The sequence below is a fragment of the Lupinus angustifolius genome, chromosome LG08 (assembly GCF_001865875.1).
Source record: "Lupinus angustifolius cultivar Tanjil chromosome LG08, LupAngTanjil_v1.0, whole genome shotgun sequence".
Lineage (NCBI taxonomy): Eukaryota > Viridiplantae > Streptophyta > Magnoliopsida > Fabales > Fabaceae > Lupinus > Lupinus angustifolius.
This window is the reverse complement of record NC_032016.1, coordinates 19,231,820-19,256,413: the sequence shown is the minus strand read 5'-3', so window position 1 is coordinate 19,256,413 and position 24,594 is coordinate 19,231,820. Positions and strand designations below refer to the sequence as shown.

General features: G+C 27.7%; 2 protein-coding genes, 1 long non-coding RNA gene and 1 other non-coding gene across 4 annotated transcripts; 3 read left to right on the top strand and 1 right to left on the bottom strand.

Moving 5' to 3' along the window:
- On the bottom strand, nt 5,797-5,868 carry TRNAR-ACG. Its single transcript has one exon. It is a non-coding gene; the product is annotated as a tRNA-Arg (tRNA).
- LOC109353965 (annexin-like protein RJ4) lies at nt 8,261-9,227 on the top strand. The gene is made up of 3 exons (XM_019596317.1): nt 8,261-8,364; nt 8,712-8,857; nt 8,955-9,227. The coding sequence occupies exons 1-3, from the start codon at nt 8,289-8,291 to the stop codon at nt 9,225-9,227; spliced, it is 495 nt and encodes a 164-aa protein (XP_019451862.1). The 5' UTR covers nt 8,261-8,288.
- LOC109353283 lies at nt 10,745-11,769 on the top strand. Its single transcript, XR_002108442.1, has 3 exons — nt 10,745-10,786; nt 11,208-11,284; nt 11,675-11,769. It is a non-coding gene; the product is annotated as an uncharacterized LOC109353283 (long non-coding RNA).
- LOC109353282 (annexin-like protein RJ4) lies at nt 20,276-22,248 on the top strand. The gene is made up of 6 exons (XM_019595490.1): nt 20,276-20,407; nt 20,633-20,778; nt 20,892-21,107; nt 21,275-21,487; nt 21,629-21,718; nt 21,887-22,248. Exons 1-6 carry the CDS (start codon nt 20,335-20,337, stop codon nt 22,088-22,090), a joined length of 942 nt encoding a protein of 313 aa, XP_019451035.1. The 5' UTR covers nt 20,276-20,334; the 3' UTR covers nt 22,091-22,248.

Genomic DNA, 24,594 nt, shown 5'->3' with positions numbered 1-24,594 from the left:
TCAAAAGGTGCCTTAGAAATTGAAACACTCTTAGGAAAAGGTAAAGCAGAAAACTTGGTAAGTTTACAACCACAACAGTCAGAAATGTCATTTAGTTGTAATGATCCTAAGACTCCTGTTGATGCTAAGTATTTCAAACGAGGAGAAGATACATGACCCAGACGAGAATGCCATAAATAAAACTTAGAAGAAGACAAATTCAAATGAAATTATGATAAATCAATAGTAGGAGCTGCAACATGTGACTGAGGCGGACGCCACTGAGGTGGTTGATAAGGTTGCTCTTTCTTCAATAATTTTGGACATTGAGCCTTCCAATGACCCTTTTCCTTACAGAAGCTACATTCATCATAATTGACTCTGCCTTGAGATTTTCCTTTCACAACAGGAGCAGCAAACACAGAGGGGCTTGGCAGAATCCCTTTGTCAACAATTCCCTTTTCAGAGTGGGACTTCAAACGAACTTCTTCAGCTAAAAGTTCATTAACAACAGAGTCAACAGATGGCAGAGGAGTGCGATGCAAAATGGAACCATGGAGGCCTTCAAAATCATTCCGAAGAGCCATCAAAAACTGTACTAAACGCTGTTGTTCCCGGCGATCAGTGTACGGTGTGAATGCTTGCAATTCTGCAGATTTAGTGAGTGCCAATTGGTCCCAAAGATTAGTCATAGCAGAATAAAACTCTTGGATGCTCATGCTATGTTGTTGGAGAGCTCGAATATCAATCTCTAACTGATATTGTTTTGCAAAATTGGGCTGCACATACAATTGTTTAAGGTGCTCCCAAACCTGAGATGTTGAATCATATTTTGCAAGTTGAAAACCAATAGATTGCGAAACAGAATTATTAATCCAAGTAATAATTTTCGAGTTGTTCACTTCCAAAGTTTCTAACTCCTTTGCATAATTTTCAGTAGCACTATTTGTAGGTTTAACAAAAGTTCCAGAAACATATCCACACATTCGTTTACCAATCAGAAAATTTCTCATCACATAACTCCAATATGTATAATTGGATGATCCATTTAGTTGCACGCTAATGGATTTCAAAGAATCATCTCTTTCAGTTGCCATAACTAACAAGCACAACAGTAGGGAAATCGCAATTCAAAGGGAAAGAGAAACAAAAAACCTGACAAATTTGCTCAGCGAAATTGATACTCGCTCAGCAAAAACTGCGATTTTCGAATCTGTACTGCGAATCTAAAATTGTGATCTCCGATCTGCAAAATGTGGAGGCTGATCTAACAAGCACAACAGCAGAGAAATCGAAATTCAAAGGGAAAGAGAAACAGAAAATCTGACAAATTCGCTCAGCGAAATTGATACTCGCTCAGCGAAAACTGCGATTTGCGAATCTGAACTGCGAATCTAAAATTGTGATCTCCGATCTGCAAAATGTGGAGGCTGATCTAACAAGCACAACAGCAGAGAAATCGAAATTCAAAGGGAAAGAGAAACAGAAAATCTGACAAATTCGCTCAGCGAAATTGATACTCGCTCAGCGAAAACTGCGATTTGCGAATCTGAACTGCGAATCTAAAATTGTGATCTCCGATCTGCAAACAGTGGAGGCTGATCTACCACTGCAAAGAAGAACTGTGATGTTGGATCCGTGAAAGTTGTGGCCTTAGCAAACCTTGCTCTTAATACCATGTTAGATCAGCTGCATAGGAAGAGAGAAGGGAGAGGAGAAGAAGAGAGAAATGCAATATGGAAATGATAATAGATAAGGCCAAATGGCCAATACATATAGGAAAATACAAAAGACAAGACTACTCTTTACTAATAACTAAAATACATTTAACAATGATGTGGTATTCTTTGTATGTATCATATCTTCTTGTTTCTATCACAAATGCTTACATAAATGTGGATGATGAAGAGCCCGAGGTTGCTGCTTCTTCCTTTCATTGTCGTGAATGAAAGGAACACTAAAATGTAAGAAAAATGATGACTAAATCAATATATAAAAAAGTTGAATAAATGATTAGAGAAAATGAATATAAGAAAGCTTACTACGAAAACAGATAGTGGGGGTACAATTACTTTCCATATGACTAAAAAATATAAGTTGTTGTGAAAGTTGACAGGAAGAAACATGAGAAGCTGCATGAATTTATTCTGACCATAAACACAAAATAAAGGTAATCTGAGTCCCTAAAACAATCAAGACTCAATAAAAATAGTATTGCATTGACTAAAAGGTAAAGATAAAAAAGAAATCAAAATACAAATTTGATTTATATATTAAGTGTCATAAATAGAAATATCAATTAAAACATATTATACCTTAAGATTCTCAAAATGTTACACCATAAATTTTAAGTGCTCAATCTCTCTTGCTTTCACATGTTCAAAGAGAAAGAAGTGGTTGTAGTCATACCCCTACCAAATTTTATATCCATTTCAACAACAAAAAATTAATGCATTTCACGGAACCTCAAAAACCTCATGTTCATATAGCATGTGCATCAATAAAAACGACCCAAACTATTGGATAACTTACTAAAGAGAAATTATGGTGCGAGAAATAACAGGATCCACATTACTTCTTGTTGGACATAGTTCTTATGAACATCGTGTACATTCCAAAGACTAATATTGCCTTGATTATCCACACAATCAAAATATGAGTATATATATATATATATATATATATACATATATAATAGTTTAGTGGACAAACAAAGTATTTTTAGTTTATAAACCAGTAAGAGAGACATAGATAGGTTACCAAACTAAAATAAGCTTCCACTGAAAAAACCAGTGTTGCAGGTCTATAAGTTGTACTTGAGTTGAGAATAAACTATTTGTACTAATCATAGGAATTGAACAATAATTCATGTAGCAAAATGTTTGATTGCATTTGTGCAAGAAAAATCTATTAAAAAGGAAGTAAAATTTTGTAGAATCATGCACCCGAGTCTGCAACTATTCTCACACCTGAACAAACCTGCATGGATTAGTATCAAAAACATTAAAATTTAAACTTAGTGACATAATTATTTTTGTTAAATAAATTAATCCAACTATATTTATAGAAGATTGGTAACTTTAAAACTAAAAATGCATTTCAAAACATCTACTCTAATTATTCACAAAACCTTATGAAAAATTACATTTTCATCATCTTTCATACTTAGCTTACTCTTGATTTAACACTCAATAGTTCTGAATATAGAACAATAAGTTGATCTTTACATGTCATCACAGTCTCTCAAGTCTATATACTAAGAAGTCAAAAAATAAAAGCATATATTAAGTATGTTAGTCATTGATTAAAGTAGAAGGTTTCTTTTAAAAAGAAGGTACTACCACATAAATACTTTCACATTCCAATTAGACTTCTCCAAGGAACTTGCATCAAGTCAAAATGTGTCTTTTAAAAAATGTAGAGAATATATCATGAAATAAAGAAGGAATAAATTCGCTGAAAAAACAATAGGCAAATTAAAAAACTTTCAATAAACCACTGATCTATTTATGCAACATTATTTAATTCTTGAAAAATCATCGACAAAATGTTTAAAGAGCATGTTCATATAGCATCACTCAATTCATGAAAAAAATCATTTTTCAACTAAATATTATAAGGTAAAAGATGGTTGCTAACAATGATGAAAGCTTCCAATTTTTGTTGTTTATGGTGTTAGGAAATTATAAAGCATTTATTCAAATCTATTTTATTTTCTTCTCAGTTCTTATTATGTGCTCTATTGAGTGTACTTATTAATGCCAGATGTTATGTTTATATGAATGTAAACTTTATAAAACACTCTTAAATAGATTCATCTTAACTTCATTTCTACATGTTTACATATAACTACATTAAAAAGACTCATTGAAATTAAACTCTTAAACAAAGTTAAAGATAAAACATAATTATTTTATAGACAAAACTCAATATAAAAACAATATAAAGATAGCATGTATATAGAATGGAAAGAAGAATTTTTTCCAGATTAAAGCATGGAACCTGCATCCTATTATGAGTTATGAGAGATGATTTTTGGCTTACCTTAGTAATGCTAAGCAAAATTCCACTCCACTGCTTCCTTATTAAAATAACAATCTAAATAAAAATTATGTATGCAATTGACATTATAGTGTCAACAATGAGAAACAACAGCGGGGAAATTAATAACAAAAACATACCTAAAAAATTATAAAACATATATATGCATATATTGGCTTAAAAATATGTATATATATGCTGATATTTTTTAGTTTTTAAGCATACTGTCAATTGCTGTTGTTATTTGTGCATCTAGATGTATTGATAATCATGACATCCACTTTAATATATATTTGGATGCTAGACATCCAAATATATGGTACTTTAAACATCCACTCCAATCATATTTGTTGTCCCAGATGCATTCCTATTTGCATTCCTTTCTCTTACAAAAATTGTACTTCAATATATACATTTTTGTTATTGAAGTATCATATTGGATGTCTATTAGTAGCAATGTATATATTAACATGTTATAAACAATATGCATTCCTTTCTCTTACAAAAATTGTTCATCCAATTATTAAGCATCACTTCCTATTAATATCATCAATTTTCAACAGTTCACGTAAGCATCCTCAAATATTCGAGGATACTACCAACAGTTTATGAAAAATCCAATTCCCAAATGTAAGAGTAAAGATAAAACCATCCACATTTTTAGATATCAAAACTACAAATTGGCATGGTGGAGAAAGAATCTCTTCCAAATTAAGCCACTAATAACACATTAAATAACACAATTCATGAAGCTAAATTTACTCTACCAATCCATATAATATGACAATAACAATAAATATGGTACTTTATTTTGGGATGAGAATGACTTTGAAAATGAAAAGTGGGAGACATAATTGAAAAACAAAGGATTCCCACACATCAATATAACTTACTTTGGCATTTCATCAAACAGAATGTAAGCAAAGAGGAAAAAGGTAATGACAAATATATCTAGACATGAAATTTAACTGAAGCCAAATATAATCATATGATTGGAATGGAATAAATTTACTACATACCTTATATTTCTTAATACGTATGAAAATCTGGTTGAAAGAGTGGAAGAAGGAGAATTGAATGAGATGAACAAATATGGTAGAAGTTACAAACTTTTTTGTATTATTGATGTCACGTTTTCTACCAAATGTAAAAGTGCCTTTTACATTGGTAGTTACAAATGAGATGAACATACATTTACGACCCAATAAATGTGATCTAAAATTGTGAAAAAATAAATTGTGAAAGGACATAATAGAAAATAATAAATTATACCATATGTTGGTAGTTACAAAATATATTTGCTTTATATATTGGTATCGATAAATGATTTAAGCAAGAACAAATAAAGGAAGGAAATTTAAATAAATAAGCATATCTAATATGATTGGAATGGAATAAATTTACTACATACCTTATATTTCTTAATACGTATGAAAATCTGGTTGAAAGAGTGGAAGAAGGAGAATTGAATGAGATGAACAAATGTGGTAGAAGTTACAAACTTTTTTGTATTATTGATGCCACGTTTTCTACCAAATGTAAAAGTGTCTTTTACATTGGTAGTTACAAATGAGATAAACATACATTTACGACCCAATAAATGTGATCTAAAATTGTGAAAAAATAAATTGTGAAAGGACATAATAGAAAATAATAAATTATACCATATGTTGATAGTTACAAAATGTATTTGCTTTATATATTAGTATAGATAAATGATTTAAGCAAGAACAAATAAAGGAAGGAAATTTAAATAAATAAGCATATCTAATAGAACGACTCACTGGGGATCGAACCCAGAATCTCTGGTTCCGTAGACCAGCGCCTTATCCATTGGGCCATGGAGTCTTTGAATGTTAATGTACCGACATGATTTTACTTATAAATTTACGTCAAAGCCAATTTTGACTTATGCAAGTAAAAGATAGATTCGTTTCTTTGGTGTTCATCTATTTCTGTTTCTTGGATAAAACTAACTAACTTATAATACTATGTTTATAGTTATGAAACTAGGTTAAAAATTAGAATATAATATCTATATATTAATCGTGTAAAAATTTATATATAGTTTGTGCATCATCCATCATTTATTTGTATAATGAATGACGGACGATGCAGTAATATTGTAAAAAACGTAAAAACTTTTATAACTGTTTTCTGTGAAAATTATAACAATGCATTATTTGAATTGGAGTTGTTGAACAATACATGTAATATTATGTTTATATACGTGTTCATTTCTTTATTCCTTCCTTACTTATTTAATTAATTTCTTTTTAATTATATATTTGATGATATGAATTATTGAAAACTCTTATCATTTAGTTTTGAAAGTTAGGTGCTCTCTTTCTAAAAACTACAAATTCCATTTTTTTATTAAACTCTATACAATTTTGTTAACTCACTGAAAAAGTTCAAGATAATAGAAAGTTACAAGCTAGTGTTAGTATAACCCTGGATTGATAGGCTCCTTCCTATTTGATAAGGTATTGGAGGTAGATTATCATAGTATTAGTATAGACTTATGTCATTTTATATCTATCAACTAAGCTTACAAGACAACTCTCATTCAATCATAACCTTAAAAATTGGTTTACAATCACATAGTTAAGGAATGATGCGTATGAATATACTGAGATCACATGTCCTTATTTATGTCTCGGTTTAATGAAAAAGTAATATTTAATTAATTTTTTAAAAAACACAAATTAATATTTTTATAGATGTTGATTGACTAGAGACATGAAGACATAACAATTTTGGGACAGAAGATCATGTTCCGTATCTAAATAGTGTTTTTTAAGAGTTTTAAATATGTGTATTGATGGTGTAATTTTTTTTTACACTGTCAGCATACAATCTACCATTTATTTGAGAGTCAATAATAATTAATAAATTAAAAGTGAATGATTTGTGTTACTACGTTTTTTTAATGAAAACAAGATTCACCCGAAGTAGCCGAGTATCCAATGCTCAAATTACTAAAACCTTTTCTTTTTGGACCATCATATTTATTGTAAAATATCTGCTAAACTATTTTTGAAATCTTGATTTTCATATAAATAATAGAAAATCTGCTAAACTATTTATCGACTAATTTGTAAAAATGACTATTTAATGAGGTGTCTTGATAGACAAATTAGAGTATCAATAATTTCATCCTTCTATCTTATATATAATGTATTATGCCATATCAATATGATTTTCTTAATATTAATAGTACATCATCTCCTATTCATATGGAAATCATTAATGATTATCATTTTAAGTAAATGTCATAAATATCAATATGGATTATGTGAAAGAAAAAAGAACATTACAGCATACCAAAGAGAAAAATATGCTAACTTGAGTATACAACAATGTTATTTATATTGCTACATTCCCTAATTTTTCTTACAATAAATAAAATTATTCAACATGGTTAGTGTTGTAAATAAAATTATATTTATTTCTCACTCACTTTTTATACAGATATCTTGAAATAAATAATTAAAATAAAGGAAAAGACAACTATTATAACCCATTACAAATATCTAAAACAAATATATTTTATCTCAGAAAATGTCTTATATGTTGTCTCGACTCAATAAAAATATATCACATGAATTAAAATTTTTAAATATCTATTATTATTGTTATTTTTTATCTATTATCATTGATCCGATACAATATAAGATATGAGATTTGAATCATCAGTTATATATTTTCATATTATATATCATCCTTGTGAATGCACTAGGAATGAAAACCCCACCCCTAATATATAGTAATAGTCACACCCATAAAGATGTCTCAAGAGAACTCTCTCTCCATGTCTCTATTCAATGAAATAATACTAAATAATGTATAAGTATTAATTTATATTTTTATAATTTTTTTTTAATAAAATATCATATTTTGATTGGTACAATTGGACACATCAATGAGACAAAGGATGTTCATCCCCATGCAACCACAGCCACCCGTCATGCATGTTACTTCACACTTTTTCCTTGTCTTTACTTCAATCCACTCCTAGAATCATGTTTTCTTTTCAGTTTTTCTACATATTTTCCTCAACAGTTTCTGAATTTTCACCTGGCTTTCTTAACCATCACATGAATTTCAGTTACTTTCAAACAATGAAACGTGATAATAGTGTGAAGGCGTTAACATTTATGAAGCCATTAATACTAGCTATATATTGAGCTTATGAGAAAGCCACTCTTCATTATCACTTGCATTTCTCTCTGTCCTAAAGAAAGGAACAACTTAACTGTTCTTCAATGGCTACCCTTAATGCTATTTCTGACAAAACTTCTATTGCTCAAGATGTTGAGGCTCTTCACTTGGCTTTCAAAGGTACTCTACAAACTTACACATATTCAATTTCTACTGTTTTTTTATGCGGCGGCAATAGTGCGGTTGAGACAGCCACTACTGCATCGTACCACACTTACGGTGTGACATTAAATCACAACGATGCAGTTATATTAGGTCGCAATACAACCGCATTAGATCACATTTAGGCCACATCAGAACATAATATAATCACACCGATTTCTAAAATATATTTTAATCATAAAATAATTCATACCAGAACGACCATAATCACGACCACAATTCAAAACACTTAGTAATTATAAATCTACCCTTCATGTGTGAGTGTGGCATATTAATTCATATCTTAATGGTTTTGAGCTATGCAGGATTAGGGACTGATGTGAACACTGTCATAAGAATATTGGGTCATAGAAATTCTGATCAAAGGCAACTAATCATAAGAGCTTATAAGGATCTTTTCCAAGGTGATCTCATCAAAAGACTTGAGTCTGAACTCTCTGGTGAATTTGAGGTATCATTTAATTAGAACATGATCTTTGTCAATAATTTCATTTACTTTTGTCATAGCCTTATTATTACTTTGCATAATGGTGTCTAAAACCAAACAGAAAGCTATGTACCGCTGGATGTTGGAACCTGCAGACAGGGATGCTGTTTTGGCACATGTTGCAATCAACCAAGGCAGAAAACATTACCATGTTCTTGTGGAAATTGTCTCTGTCCTTTCCCCCGAAGAGGTATTGAATGTTCGGTGCGCCTATCACGACCGTTACAAGCGCTCCTTGGAGGAAGATGTAGCTGCTCATACCACTGGCGATCTTCGCCAGGTAAGGTATCACATCATTTATAATAGAATATTATGTAATGAGATTAAGACTTGATTATTGTTACATAGTTTGATATATTAAAACTCGGTTTTGATTTTGAGCACCTATTGGTTGGGCTAGTGAGTGCATTTAGGTATGGTGGTAATGAGATAAATGCAAAATTGGCAAAAACTGATGCTGAGATTCTTCATGAATCAATGAAGGAGAAAAATGGGAACCATGAAGAAGCCATAAGGATCCTTACTACAAGAAGCAAGGCCCAACTTCTAGCAACTTCAACCGCTACAGAGATGATCATTGCATATCCATTACCAAGGTATAATGGAAAGAAACTTTCATGTTTCTTTAGTTTTTGTTCCATTTTCACGTTCCATAAAATTGTTATTATGTTCTTATTAATTGGGTTATCTTTTGAAACCTATGCAGAAACTGTTTGATGATGCATCTAGTGACTTTCACAAGGCATTGCACACTGCTATTCGCTGCATCAGTGATTACCATAAGTACTATGAAAAGGTTATTCCTCAATTTTTATTATTGAATATAGAACATTTTTTAATTAACTTTAATATTTGTGACATAATCTATCTATTTACTATTTAACAAAATAAATTCCCACCACCGTATCAATTGCCACATGTCATCTCCTCCTTCACGTCACTTCATCAATTGTCACATGTCATCTTCTCCTTCATTTTTTCTTCTCCTGAATGGTTCCATGGTAATCATGTGTAGCTTCTCACACTATATTTGTCATTTCTTGACAATTATTGCATTTAATAAATAATTATTGCATTTTTATGGATATATCTTAAATTCCATTTTGAGTTGTCATTGAGGTCTATGTCTCTCTTCCAACATATTTTTCTCACTAATTTCATTATTTTGTAGATATATTCTTTCAGCAATTTTCTCCTTTAGCGTCTAATAAGCAAATGTTTCTCCTCAAAACCTATTACATTTGTATGGTATATACGCAATCTCCATTGTATTATGGTGTGTATGCAATCTCCATTTATTATACATACATTCACTTACAAAATAAACTCTCACCTTCTCATCAATTGCCACATGTCATCTCCTCTTTCACGCCACCTCATCAATTGTCACATGTCATCTTCTCCTTCATTTTTTCTCCTCCTGAATGGTTCCATGGTAATCATGTGTAACTTCTCACACTATATTTGTCCTTTCTTGACAATTATTGCATTTAATAAATAATTATTACATTTTTATGGATACATCTTAAATTCCATTTTGAATTGTCATTGAGGTTTATGTCTATCTTCCAACATTTTTTTTCTCAACAATCTTTTTCTCCAGATTCATTTCATATGTGTCTTCATTATCATCATTTTTTCTCTCTTTCAATCATCCTCTTTAAAATTCATGTTTAGTTATTGATACCTTCATTTTATTTTTTGTAGATTTGATGTTTAGTACATTTTCATTGATTTTTTGGTTTATTTTGTAGATATGCTCTTATTTTATCATTGATTTTTTGTATAATTTTTTATTGATTTCCTTATTTTATAGACGTGCTCTCACTAATTTCATTATTTTGTAGATATATTCTTTCAGCAATTTTCTCCTTTAGCATCTCATAAGCAAAGGTATCTCCACAAAACCTATTACATTTGTATGGTATCTACGCAATCTCCATTGTATTATGGTGTGTATGCAATCTCCATTCTATTATACATACATTCACTTACAATATTACATTTATTTGTCTATTTGTTTTTGTTCATTGAGATCTATTTCTCTCTTCCAACATTTTTTTTGTCAACAATCTTTTTCTCCATATTCATTTCATTATGTCTCTTCATTATCATCATTTTTCTTTATCTTTCAATCATCCTCTTTAAAATGCATTTTTTTATTTATTTTGTAGATTTAATGTTTAGTACATTTTCATTGATTTTTTGGTTTATTTTGTACATCTGCTCTTATTTTATCATTGATTTTTTGTATAATTTTTTATTGATTTCCTTATTTTATAGACGTGTTCTCACTAATTGCATTATTTTGTAGATATATTCTACCATCAATTTTCTCCTTTAGCGTCTGATAAACAAAAGTATATCCTCAAAACCTATTACATTTGTATGGTATGTACGCAATCTCTGTTATGTTATGGTGTGTATGCAATCTCCATTGTATTATACATACATTCACTTACAATATTACATTTATTTGTCTATTTATTTTTGTTCATTGAGGTCTATGTCTCTCTTCCAACATTTTTTTCTCAACAATCTTTTTCTCCAGATTCATTTCATTATGTCTCTTCATTATCATCATTTTTCTTTCTCTTTCAATCATTCTCTTTAAAATGCATTTTATTTATTTATTTTGTAGATTTGATGTTTAGTACATTTTCATTGATTTTTTGGTTTATTTTGTAGATATGCTCTTATTTTTTCCTTGATTTTTTGTATAATTTTTTATTGATTTCCATATTTTATAGACGTGCTCTCACTAATTTCATTATTTTGTAGATATATTCTTCCAGCAATTTTCTCCTTTAGCGTCTCATAAGCAAAGATATCTCCACAAAACCTATTACATTTGTATGGTATATACGCAATCTCCATTGTATTATGGTGTGTATGCAATCTCCATTGTATATACATACATTCACTTACAATATTACATTTATTTGTCTATTTGTTTTTGTTAATAATATATTTATCTCATCATCTTATTTCATTATTATCATTCTCTCTTTTTATTTATAGTTTGCTTCTCCACTGAAACATCTCTGCAAGTTAATTTTCTCAGAAACACCTAGAGTGTATCATTCTCTGAAATAAGTTAAAAATCATGTTTAGTTATTGATACCTTCATTTTATTTTTTGTAGATTTGATGTTTAGTACATTTTCATTGAGTTTTTGGTTTATTTTGTAGATATGCTCTTATTTTATCATTGATTCTTTGTATAATTTTTTATTGATTTCCTTATTTTATAGAGGTGTTCTCACTAATTTCATTATTTTGTAGATATATTCTTCCAGCAGTTTTCTCCTTTAGCGTCTGATAAACAAAAGTATCTCCTCAAAACCTATTACATTTGTATGGTATGTACGCAATCTCCATTGTATTATGGTGTGTACACAATCTCCATTGTATTATACATACATTCACTTACAATATTACATTTATTTGCATATTTATTTTTGTTAATAATATATTTATTTCCTCATCTTATCTCATTGTTATAATTTTCTCTTTTTATTTATAGTTTGCTTCTCCACTGAAACATCTCTGCAAGTTAATTTTCTCAGAAACACCTAGAGTGTATCATTCTATAAAATAAGGTAAAAATCATGTTTAGTTATTGGTACCTTCATGTTTTGCTTCATCATTAGTTATTCAATCACTTATGAGTGTTGTATTTTATTTTCTGTATTCAATGATTTTATTATATATGTTGTTTATTACACTCATCTTGGCTCAATATTTGTGCTCTTGGAAATTTTACTTAAACCTCATTACCTTATTTAATTGTTTGCTTATAAATTTGTATTGTTTGAGTTGTCAACAACACAATATAATGTGTTTGTTATTTGTTTCTCGATTTTTAGCATTCATATATATGAAAAAGAATAATGTCTTCATTTTTATTTGATTTATATTTTTTTAATTTACTTATGATTTCCAAATTTTAAGCAATCCTCATTATGAACATAAATTTGCAGAATTATAACTAATAAATTTTTATTGTGATAACCAATTATTAAATTATTTTTGATTTCTAAATTTTAGGCAATGCTAATTATGTAGATAAATTTGTAGAATTATAACTAATAAATTAGTGCAATAATAATTAATTTCATTTATATTTTATTTTGTTTGAACTTCATAAATAATATAACATATGATTCAAAACTCATGAAGAAATAGAATAATTTGAATTTTTTATAAGTTACAGAAATATAATATAAATTTGTGAATTAGTTACAAAACAGAAAGAATTAGTTACCAACATAAATCAAAACATATTAGAAATAACAATTATTATAAATTTACTTATGATTTCCAATAAATGCTAATAATATCCTCTTTGTTAACATTTTTTTGGTTGCCTAGATTTTTTATTTTGTGAGTCACCTTAAAATTAGGCATTAAAGTTGAAACCAAATTATTCTCTTGGTCATTGAGCAAAGAGGAAAACGGATTAACATCTCCCAATTTAATGCTAATAAATTTTTATTTTGTGAGTCACTTTAAAATTAGGCATTAAAGTTGAAAACAAATTATTCTCTTGGTCATTGGCCAAGGAGGAAAACAGATTAACATCTTCCAAGTTTGAATTTTTTTAAGTTAGAAATAAAATATAAATTTGTGAATCAGATACAAAACAGAAAGAATCAGTTACCAACATAAATGAAAATATATTAGAGATAACAGTTATTACAAATTTACTTATGATTTCCAAATTTTAAGCAATACTCATTATGAACATAAATTTGCAGAATTATAACTAATAAATTTAGATTGTGATAATCAATTGATTTAATTTATATTTTATTTTAATTATTTATGATTTCTAAATTTTAGGCAATGCTAATTATGTAGATAAATTTGTAGAATTATAATAAATAAATAGTCCAATAATAATTAATTTCATTTATTTTTCATTTTGTTTGAATATCATAAATAATATAACATATGATTCAAAAATCATGAAGAAATAAAATAGTTTGAATTTTTTTATAAGTTATAGAAATAAAATATAAATTTGTGAATCAGTTACAAAATAGAAAGAATCAGTTACCAACATAAATCAAAACATATTAGAAATAACAGTTATTATAAATTATAATGTAATATAACGTAAATCATTCGTTATAAAAATGCATTAATTATGCTTTAGTTTCTACTTCAAAATTATGTATTAAAGTTGTTATGAAATTTTGAAAATTATTGTAAATACATAAATGAAATATGTTCTAATTACACATTTAAATAGATCTTAAAACGTTATCAATTAATATCATNTAATATCATTTAATCATTTTTAAAACATAAATAGTAGAAAACCAATCTTATTACTAATAGAAAGAATAAACTACGATATTATAATTAATATGAAAATTTATTGAAAATTGTCTTCACATAAAAATGATAGATAATGAATTTATTTCATAAAAATAATAATTTTTAATACTAATTAGAAGAAATGTAGATAATACTCTTACGTTCTTGTAATCAAGGAATTTGGGGCATTAATAACGAAATAAAGAATTTGGAGATTTAATAATGATGTTTGAGAGTCGTATGATGATATGATTGTTAAGGTGAAAGAGTTTAAGGAATAAAGTGAATGAAGTTGTGGGTTCGAGCCTCACCCATAGCAAACTTAAAACAATAAAAAATGAATTACAATGTGGTTTGATTGTTAGGGGTGAAGTGAATGAGATTGAAAGTTTAATTTTCGCCTACAACAAATGCTAACATACTAATATTGTTAATTGAAAGAATGTGTTATCATATACAATTAATAAATACATCTTTTGTTATTATGTTCGACATAAAAATGATAACATTAAATTTATTTCTTAAAAATAACAATTTTTAATATTAATTATTGAAATAGATTTTAAAACATTCTCATTTAATTATTTTTATAAACTTTAATATCATAAATCTAATATTATTATTAATAGAGTGAACTATGATATTAGAATTAATAAAGAGATCTCTTGATATTTAATTTATTTCATAAAAATAATTATTTTTAATATTAATTAGAAGAAAAGTTGATAATTCCTAAATGTTCATTTTCCTATAATTAAGGAATTTAGGACACTAATTATGTTGTGAAGACTTACTTCAATACTTCAAGAGTAAGTTTTTTCCACTTACTCCTCATCCTAGCCATCAATTAAAGAGATAACTATGATTTAGATATACTCACTAAATCAAATCATTGAATTTCCCTAGAATTGATGGCTAGGATGAATAATAAGTTTAAAAAAAAAACCTAAGTTCTATTTCTAACCCTCTTAATTATGATGATTTAGTTTCTATTTTAAAATTATCTATTAAAGTTGTTAGGAAAATTTGAAAACATATTTTAATTATAACAAATGGAATATGTAGTAATTACACATTTAAATAGATCTTAAAACGTTCTCAATTAATATCATTTATTCATTTTATGTGTCATCTATCATTCTCTATATATCATTAAAATATTATTGTACAAAAATTGTATGGATGAAGACATATAATCAAGACAATGATACAATTCGAAAATATTATAATAAAATATTATAATTGTACATAATCGCTAACACAAAAATATAATCATTAGGATGTATTAGTTAAATTATATTATTTATTTTTTCTTTATAATTCTCATATCTACATCATTCCCTACCCAATGACATATACATTTGTTAATTTTGATAGTACAATAGATGTCATAGTTCAAACTTCAAAGTACTTATCCAGATCTACAAGATCGCTAAAAAATGAAGAATTTTTATAACCAAGGATAATACTTGCATCAACTATTGAAATTATTGAACAAATAAATGAATTTTTTAGTTTAATTCCAAATAAAAATATTTATAATTCAATCAGTTCTTAAGTTGAAGCAAATATTTGTAAATTTCATAATATTATGTGATAAAAATGAATACAATAGTTTTGATTCTATTAATATGTATAATACTAATGAGGGCCAAAATTCAACTTATTAACTCATCAATTCAAATACATTTGCAATTTTTGGTCTTCCTAATCATATAATCAAGTTTTTCCATAATATGATATTGTGTATATTTAATATTTGTGAGGTTGAACAATGAAGATCATTGAATTTTGAAAGATATATCAATTTCAAAATAACAAAATTTTAAGTTGTTTCTTATCTCAAAGAAACAATATAGATATAATATATATGTTCTTAGTAGTAAAAAAGTAACGTCCCGTGCATTCGCACGGATAACTTGCTAGTTTATACTTATATAAGTAACTCCAAACTATAGTATACTTCTTAACAATTTTATAACGTCCAGAAAGCATCATGGTCCATTTGCAAGTTGAATTTTGGAGTGTAAGAAGGAAAAAGAAAACTTTTAAGACTACGAAATATATTTATGAAATAACTCTGAAATCTTTCATTTCCTTTCATTTTTTACCATCCTTGAAAATGATGTGTAGGTCCTGCTAAATGCGATAACAAGGATTGGAATTGAACGGGAGGATGCAATCACCCGCGTAGTGGTGTCAAGGGCAGAGAAGAACATGAAGGACATAATGGAGCTCTATTATAAGAGAAACAGTGTCCATCTTGAGGATGAAATTGCAAAGGAGTTTCATGGGGACTACAAGAAATTCATTCTCACCTTGTTGGGGAAAGAAATTTGAAGTACTTGTTCTAGCTAATGGCATATTTCTCTTGTGATGAGTTTAAGTTATGTTGGTTTCTAGTGTTGTGGTCTTAGTTTATTTTCCATGTTTGAACTTTGAAGTATGCTTTCATAAGTCATGCTTATGTTTTCTTGATGTTGAGTTTAAGTTGTGTTAGTTTTTTTTTTATGTGGTGTGGTCTTTGTTATCTTTGTTTTGGGAAATAATGTACTTCTACTTTAATTAATTGCTACGTTGAATGTTTGATTAGTATAATCACCCCCTCATAGGTGTAGAGTTTAATATTTATGTATAGCGAAAAGTTTTTCTTTATATAGCACTAGTGTGTGAATTGATGTTTTGGGTTTGCTGATCCACATTCTTATTTCATGGTATTAAATATTTTTATTAAGTATTAATTTTATATATTTCATTTTAGAAAATTTAAATATTTTTTTATATATTGGTGCATTTTATATTATAATTTTTATATTTATTATAATATTCAATTTAATGTAAGATATGTAATTATTATATTAATAGTAGTTAACTATGATTATATGTTTTTATAAAATAAAAAATAAAAAAGGACAAAATTGGGAATTGAAAATTAATTTATAGTGATAGTTATATCATGTTTTATTTTTATATTAATATAAAAGTATAGATAAAACTTGTTTAAATTTCAAATTTTATTACGTTACCTTTATGATTATTTATTCTCAATTTCACAATCAAATGATGCAAACTCAATGTTTTATTGATACATTCCCATGAAATGTTTTTTGTTTTGTTAATTTTAAACAAAGAGTATGTGACTGTAAAAAATTATATATATTCAACATATCATTTTCTTTTCATTTATACTATTTTTATTTAAGAGTCAATAATAATTACAAATAAATAAATATTAGATGATGCAGTGGTAACATAAAAAACTGTTACAGTTTCAATGTAAATTGTTCTATCTTAACAAATAGGTCCAAAATTTAATATTAGAAAGGGATGAAAATGAAAATATAGAAGTCAAGGGCTTAAGATTCCATCTAGAGATAATCTATCCTTAGAGATAAAAAAACAATAATACTAGTTGCTATAAAAACTTGTGAGGGCCCATGAAAGTTAGATTCTTTTTTGTTTTAATTTTGCCTTTATATTTATTTTTGTTGGTGTTACAAATAATATATCCATTTTTTATGAGTAATAAATTAATCTCTTTTAAAATATATGATTATTATTCTCTATTTATGTACCTCATATGAATCAAACTTTTAATTTTTTAATCATCTTAAGATCTAACATACTTTACACAACTAGATTAATACTTCCCTAAGCTACTAATAAATAGTAAGAATGAAAGAATGATAGAAAAATGTGAAAGGGCATCTACGTGCATAGAATCCAGAAAGTTCGATAAGAAGATTAGTTCAACAAACTCTGTCATATTTCTTAAAGCAATAATGCAACATCAATACTTTTATTATTTACTTATAGAAAAAGCTTTTCATTACAAATATTACCTCCTTTTATATATATTTTATTACAACCGTGTTGTTTATGAGACTCCTTCCCTAAATATATAAATAACCTTGATTCAAATTATAAAAAAATATTATAAATTTAAATTATATAGACAACTTATTTATACCTAAACAATCGATTTTAGCAAAAATGAATTTTAAATTACATTGGTAAAGTTAGGAGACACGTTTTTTTAATGGAGTTAGGCTTTTTATGGTAATTTTCTTTTCTCTTTTAACCAATTAAACCTTTAATGGCATATTTTATTTGGGGAAATTGCAAGGGACAGATCAATGAAAATGACTATGTATCCAGGCTTCATCTTGATCAAAATACATTGTACCTTTACATAGAGTTTTGTTTTATTATTATTTTAATAGTTAGTAATAAAGTTGGAGCATTTTAGTAATCACAAATTTTATCTCTTCTCTATTAAGCATGTCAGAAATGGCAAACACAGTTAATAAGTTAATAAGTTAATTGAGTGAAAAATGTATACAAACTGTGTAACATTTTGTTACACCATCTATTATTCATATTCATATCTTAACTATAAATAATATAAATGAATTAAATAATATAATGTCTTTATATAAATGTTTAAATTCACAATACAAAAATATTATACCCCTACTAATGGAATAATTTACCCAACGAAGGAAAACAGAAGCTGCTGCCATCAATTATACATATAAAAAAGTTTAATACTATATACTCTCATTGTAAAGTTTTTTTACACTTACAGTATACCATCCACTATTGACTTATTAATTATTTGAAAATTCATGATAATTACCTATGAAAGATAAACAATATATTAATAATATATAAAATAATTACATGGTCAATATATACATATCAAAACAATTCATTACAAATCAGAAATCATACAACTAATATGTTTGTAACTGTAGTACAAAGACTGACAAACTTTTCCCCTTGACTATTGAATTGTAACTGTATTACAAAAAAATCTTATAATATTTTAATTCTACTTCTTAACTATTAAAATATTTATAAACTTATTTCTTCTCGTTAATAAATGATTAATAAGAAAAATAGTAAACATTAAATAAAAATAGAAGATATCATATAAAAAAGATCAAAGAAAACTTTTAAAATATGATAGTAGAAATTAGAAGGTAAAACCAAATAAAGCTTGGACTTGGCTTATAGATGGTTAGGCTCAAGTCCATATAATCCTTAATATTTTGGTACTATCAAAAATATAGTTTCATCATTTTGATAAGGAATTAATTTATTTTAAGGTTTGGAGATTGTCCATATGATCCTTAATTTGTCCTATGGGTAGGTGGCAATAAAATTTGGCTTTTATTTTTTCTTTAAAAATTTGATTTTAATTTCATTGTGGTGTCAATGTATCTTTTACACCATCATTAAACATATTTTACTCTTGTAACAATCAATTTAAAATCACTTATATAAAATTGTTGGTGTAAAAACTACGGAAAAATTAATCTAAACTTTCCCCAATCTAAATAATATATTCCTCTGATGAGTCAAACTCCTCTTCAGTATTAGACAGTCCAATACTAGATTTTAGGATGAAACAAGAATTATAATTTATATTATTAAAAAATGAGTTAAAATCAAAACTATTGAATTTTTATTTTTGCCACTTGTCATATTTTCTATATGGTAATGGACTTTCCTGTAATGGAGAGGATCCAAAATCCTCACCGATGGCAAAAAAATGGTATGAATAGGAAGAAAATAAAAGTTACCAATGTAGTAAATTATAGTCTAAATAAAATAAAGCAAGCACACTGTTTTAAATTGTATTGCATAATAAGTTTGACCTGACTATCCTAATTTTGGGAATTCCATAATAATAATAATTATTATTATTGCAACCATGTAGACCATATTTCCAATTATTTTCCATAATTATGATAAATACAATATAATTGCCACTGCAATTTAAAATATTTTAAAAATCTATGTATGTTTTTTGGTATAACTAAAGTTATTATCCTTTATATTAACTAATCCTTTCAGAATCTATTACTGACTTTCTTAATAAATACGCTTTAGAAATTGAACTTTTAACTTTGTCATTCATAACTACGGGCATACATTATTCACCCCAATAAAACTTACTAACAAAATATTATAATTTGTGGAGGAAATAATTTATCTACTAATATTTGGACATACTTAATTTTCCTATTATAAATAGAAGAGCTATGAATGCAAATGATTCATCAAATCATCATCATAGTTTAGCACACTATAGAGTATACACATTCAATCATGGCCACCCTTATTGCTCCCAGCAACCACTCTCCCCATGAAGATGCTGAAACTCTCCAACATGCTTTCAAAGGTGGGATCATCACTTTATAAGTTCTTTGCATCATGTTCATTCATATGGTCTAATGATTTAAAAAAATGTCACAAAATTTGTAATATTGATTAGTCATTTCAGTCATGTACTATTTTCTTCTTTAGTACAATCTATTAAGAATAATTGATGAATCTGATCATACTGTATAATTGATTGTAAAAATTGATCTTTGAAATGTATTGAATAAATTTGAAATTTTTGTAGGATGGGGGACTGATGAGAAAACTGTGATAGTGATATTGGGTCACAGAAATGTTTATCAGAGGCAAGAAATCAGAAGAGCTTATGAAGAGATTTTCCAAGAAGATCTTGTCAAAAAGTTGGAGTCTGAACTCAAAGGAGACTTTGAGGTGCCACTAGTATCTAATTATCAATGATTGATTAATCAGTAAAAAAAGTGATTTTGTCAATGTTTATGTACTAATCAATTTGGATTATTTGTTGAAATTGTGTATCTAAACAGAGAGCTGTGTATCGTTGGATACATGAGCCTGAAGAACGTGATGCTGTTTTGCTTCATGTTGCACTGAAAAGTGGTAAAAACTACCATATCATAGTGGAGATTTCCTCTGTCCTCTCCCCGGAGGAGCTTTTGGCGGTGAGGCGTGCTTACCTTCACCGCTACAAGCGCTCCTTGGAGGAGGATGTTGCATCTCATACCTCTGGTCACCTCCGCCAGGCAAGTCCTTTATTTATTATTTAGTCCTATAGTCGATGTCACGTAATAGTACCAAGGCTCGGTTGTTATTATAATTATATAATTGATCATTGAAATAATCGATTTTTCATTATACGAAATATTATCGACTCGTCTAATGATACTCTTTTTTTGTTGATTTTGGGCAGCTTTTGGTGGGGCTAGTGACCTCATATAGATACACTGGTGATGAGATCAATGTAAGATTGGCACAATCTGAAGCTGAAATTCTTCATGAATCTATCAAAGAGAAGAATGGAAATGAGGAAGAAGCTGTGAGGATCTTGAGTACAAGGAGCAAAATTCAGCTGATTGCAACTTTCAACTACTACAGAGAGATCCATGGCGCTTCTATCACTAAGGTACAACAAAAGAAGACACCAATTTCCTTAGTCCAATTCACCATCACATTTCACTAAATATGCCATCAATAAAAATAAAAAAAGTTCATATTTTTTACATATAATTTAATTTATTCTTTAACCCTTTTGTTATGTATGCAGAAGCTGTTGGATGAAGAATCTGATGATTTTCAGAAGGCATTGTACACTGCTATTCGTATCACCACTGATCATGTTAAGTACTATGAAAAGGTAAAAAAAATCACTTTTTTCTTCCTATAGTACTACTATACTGTTATACAACAAAGTTATTTCTTATATTTTTGTCATTGAAATTTGGGTTACACAATGTGTTTTCTTTCAACCAAACTTTATAACTGCTCTACAATAATTTACCATGAAAATGTTATGATTTTATAGGTTCTTCGGCACGCGATCAAAGGAGTTGGAACGGATGAAGATGCGGTTACTCGCGTGATTGTGAGCAGGGCTGAGATTGACTTGGGGGTCATATCAGAGGCTTATTACAAGAGAAACAGTGTTCTTCTTGAGGATGCTGTGGCCAGTGATACCTCAGGGGACTTTAAACACTTCCTTCTCACTCTTTTGGGAAAGGATGATTAAAGATTTAAACTTCTTCTTTTAAGGCACTTGTGAATTGTGATTGTGAGTTTATGATAAATAAGTTACTTTGGTGCCTAGTGTTATTACCTCATGGTTTTTTCTGTATAAGAATTTCATTATATATCTTATTTAGTTACAATGTTGTTGTTTGGTGGCTATTGTTGGTTTGTTAAGGAGAGAAAGTGTAAGGAAAGAAAGTAAAAGGAAAGAAAAATAGTAAAAAATAAGATGATAATTTTATTGTTTCATATGATTGAAAATGAAAGAAAAGTAAGAGGACAGAAGATATACAATGTGTATAAAAGACATAAATGCCTTCATTAATTTTATATAAAAAAATTATGTAATATGTCTAATATTAAAAACTAAATTTTATTGTTACACATTATATAAATAATTTTTTTGTGATAATATTAATTAATATTTTTTAACTAATATCTAAATCATAAAGTTTAATATAGTCATTTTTGTTTATAAAATTCAATAAAAATTATTAATATTTTATATTTATTTCCACTAATCTATCTAAATAAATTGTAACTCATATTTGATAACTACCTTTATATTTCTAATCATTTTATTTTTGCACATTTACGTTTTGTATTTATAATTTATTTATTATTTGTCATTTTATATATAATTTTAAGAAATTGTGATTTTTTTCACTATATTTCTACCGAGCATTTACAATTATTATTTATTTTTGAATTCAAAAATAATGAAATTAAAATTAAGTAAACTAATTTCACATATAAATGAATATAAACAAAAAAGTTCACTACATTATATTTATTTTCACTTAGAATATAGTTCTTTCAATTCATTCATGATGTAAAGATAAATTTGTAATTTTCTATAGTTTTCTTTCTTTTATGCATTTTTTTTCTAAAATAGGGGAGAAATTTGTTTTGGTGGGGCCATGTATATTTTTTATTTACCTCTTATTTCATGTTGGAATCTAATGATGGAAAATGACATTTTCCATTCATTTTCTTTCAACTCTTTTTCTTTCCTCTCCTTTTTGAACAATTATCAATGGGACATGAGGAACATGTTATAAAATAAACTATATTTGATGACAGGGTCCTATGTAAACCACACTAACATAATTGATTATCATATATTTATCGATTAACATTTTATTTCATCATATAATACATATATATATATATATAAATATAATGACATGAAAAGGATGGTATTAGACTATCGTTTTTCATACAAGTAGTTGCTAGGCATATCAATGACTCAAAAAACACAGTGGTTGAGTTTTTGTATTGTACATACCAACTCCATTAATTATTTGGTTAAAATAAAGTATTTTCTCTACCCACTAAAAATATTATATGTGTACTGTTTTATTTTACTGTTTTATTTTATTTTTAAAAATATTTTTATAGGAAGTAATTAAATGTGTTATGTCATGATTTGGTTCCATAAATACATAGTAAACCTAATTGCATCATCCCATATTTTGTGTTATAGAAGCTCCTTGCAACCAAAGATGACCATAGAGACGTGAATGTGGTTAATATTTGTTTAAGCATTGAAGTATCTGGATAATATTTTCAGCTTTAACTAACAGCAATCTCAGAAAAATATTCTACAATATCAGTGATTTTGTTCATGGCATGGATTACATGCTGGGATACTAAAACATGATAGAGATTACTTATCTCCAATTGTCTCATTCCCTATCCAAGTCAATCATATATTATTATATGAATAACTGTTGTATTCATTAGTAACAAGTCCATTTGAGACTCATTGTGTGTCCTATCATTGGGGTTAGCACATTCACTTTTCTTACCATACGTTGAGTTCGGAGGAGAATTATTACACAATCACAAGTACTATGATTTTTTGTTATTATTCTAATATCCTTCATATTGTAATGAATAATTAACCATGGCAGCACAAAAAACTACTATAAGATGACAAACAAGGAAAGTGTCAAATATAAAACTACAAATAAACCAAACAAGAAAAACGCCTGTAACACTTCAACGTGCAGAAGAGTCAAATAAAATAAAATAAAAAAGTTATAAAGATTGGTATTATGAATAAACACAGCCAATGCATTATTTATAGTAGCATATGAAAACTTGAGTTTACAAAAGCAATCAGTGTTTAACAAATTTAATCTTTAAAATTCCTTATCTTCTCTCACATCTATTCTACAATTATTTCAATCCGGCATCTAATTTAAAAATATTTTTTAATCACAAAATCAATCATACCACATCTACCATAATTTATATCATAATGGTTATAATATCTATAATTGTAATAACCATAATTGTGACTACAATTTAAATAATTCTTTGACAGTTTGCTTGGCTGAAATGAGGGTTAACAAAGTCTTTTTCAACACAATATTGGAATTAGGGGTGAGCAATACCTGACCCGACCCGTAGACTCATCCCAACCCGATGACTTAGGGATGGGTATGACCCGTCCCAATAAAAAGAAGGACATACCCAATTAAAGGGGACAGACCCATT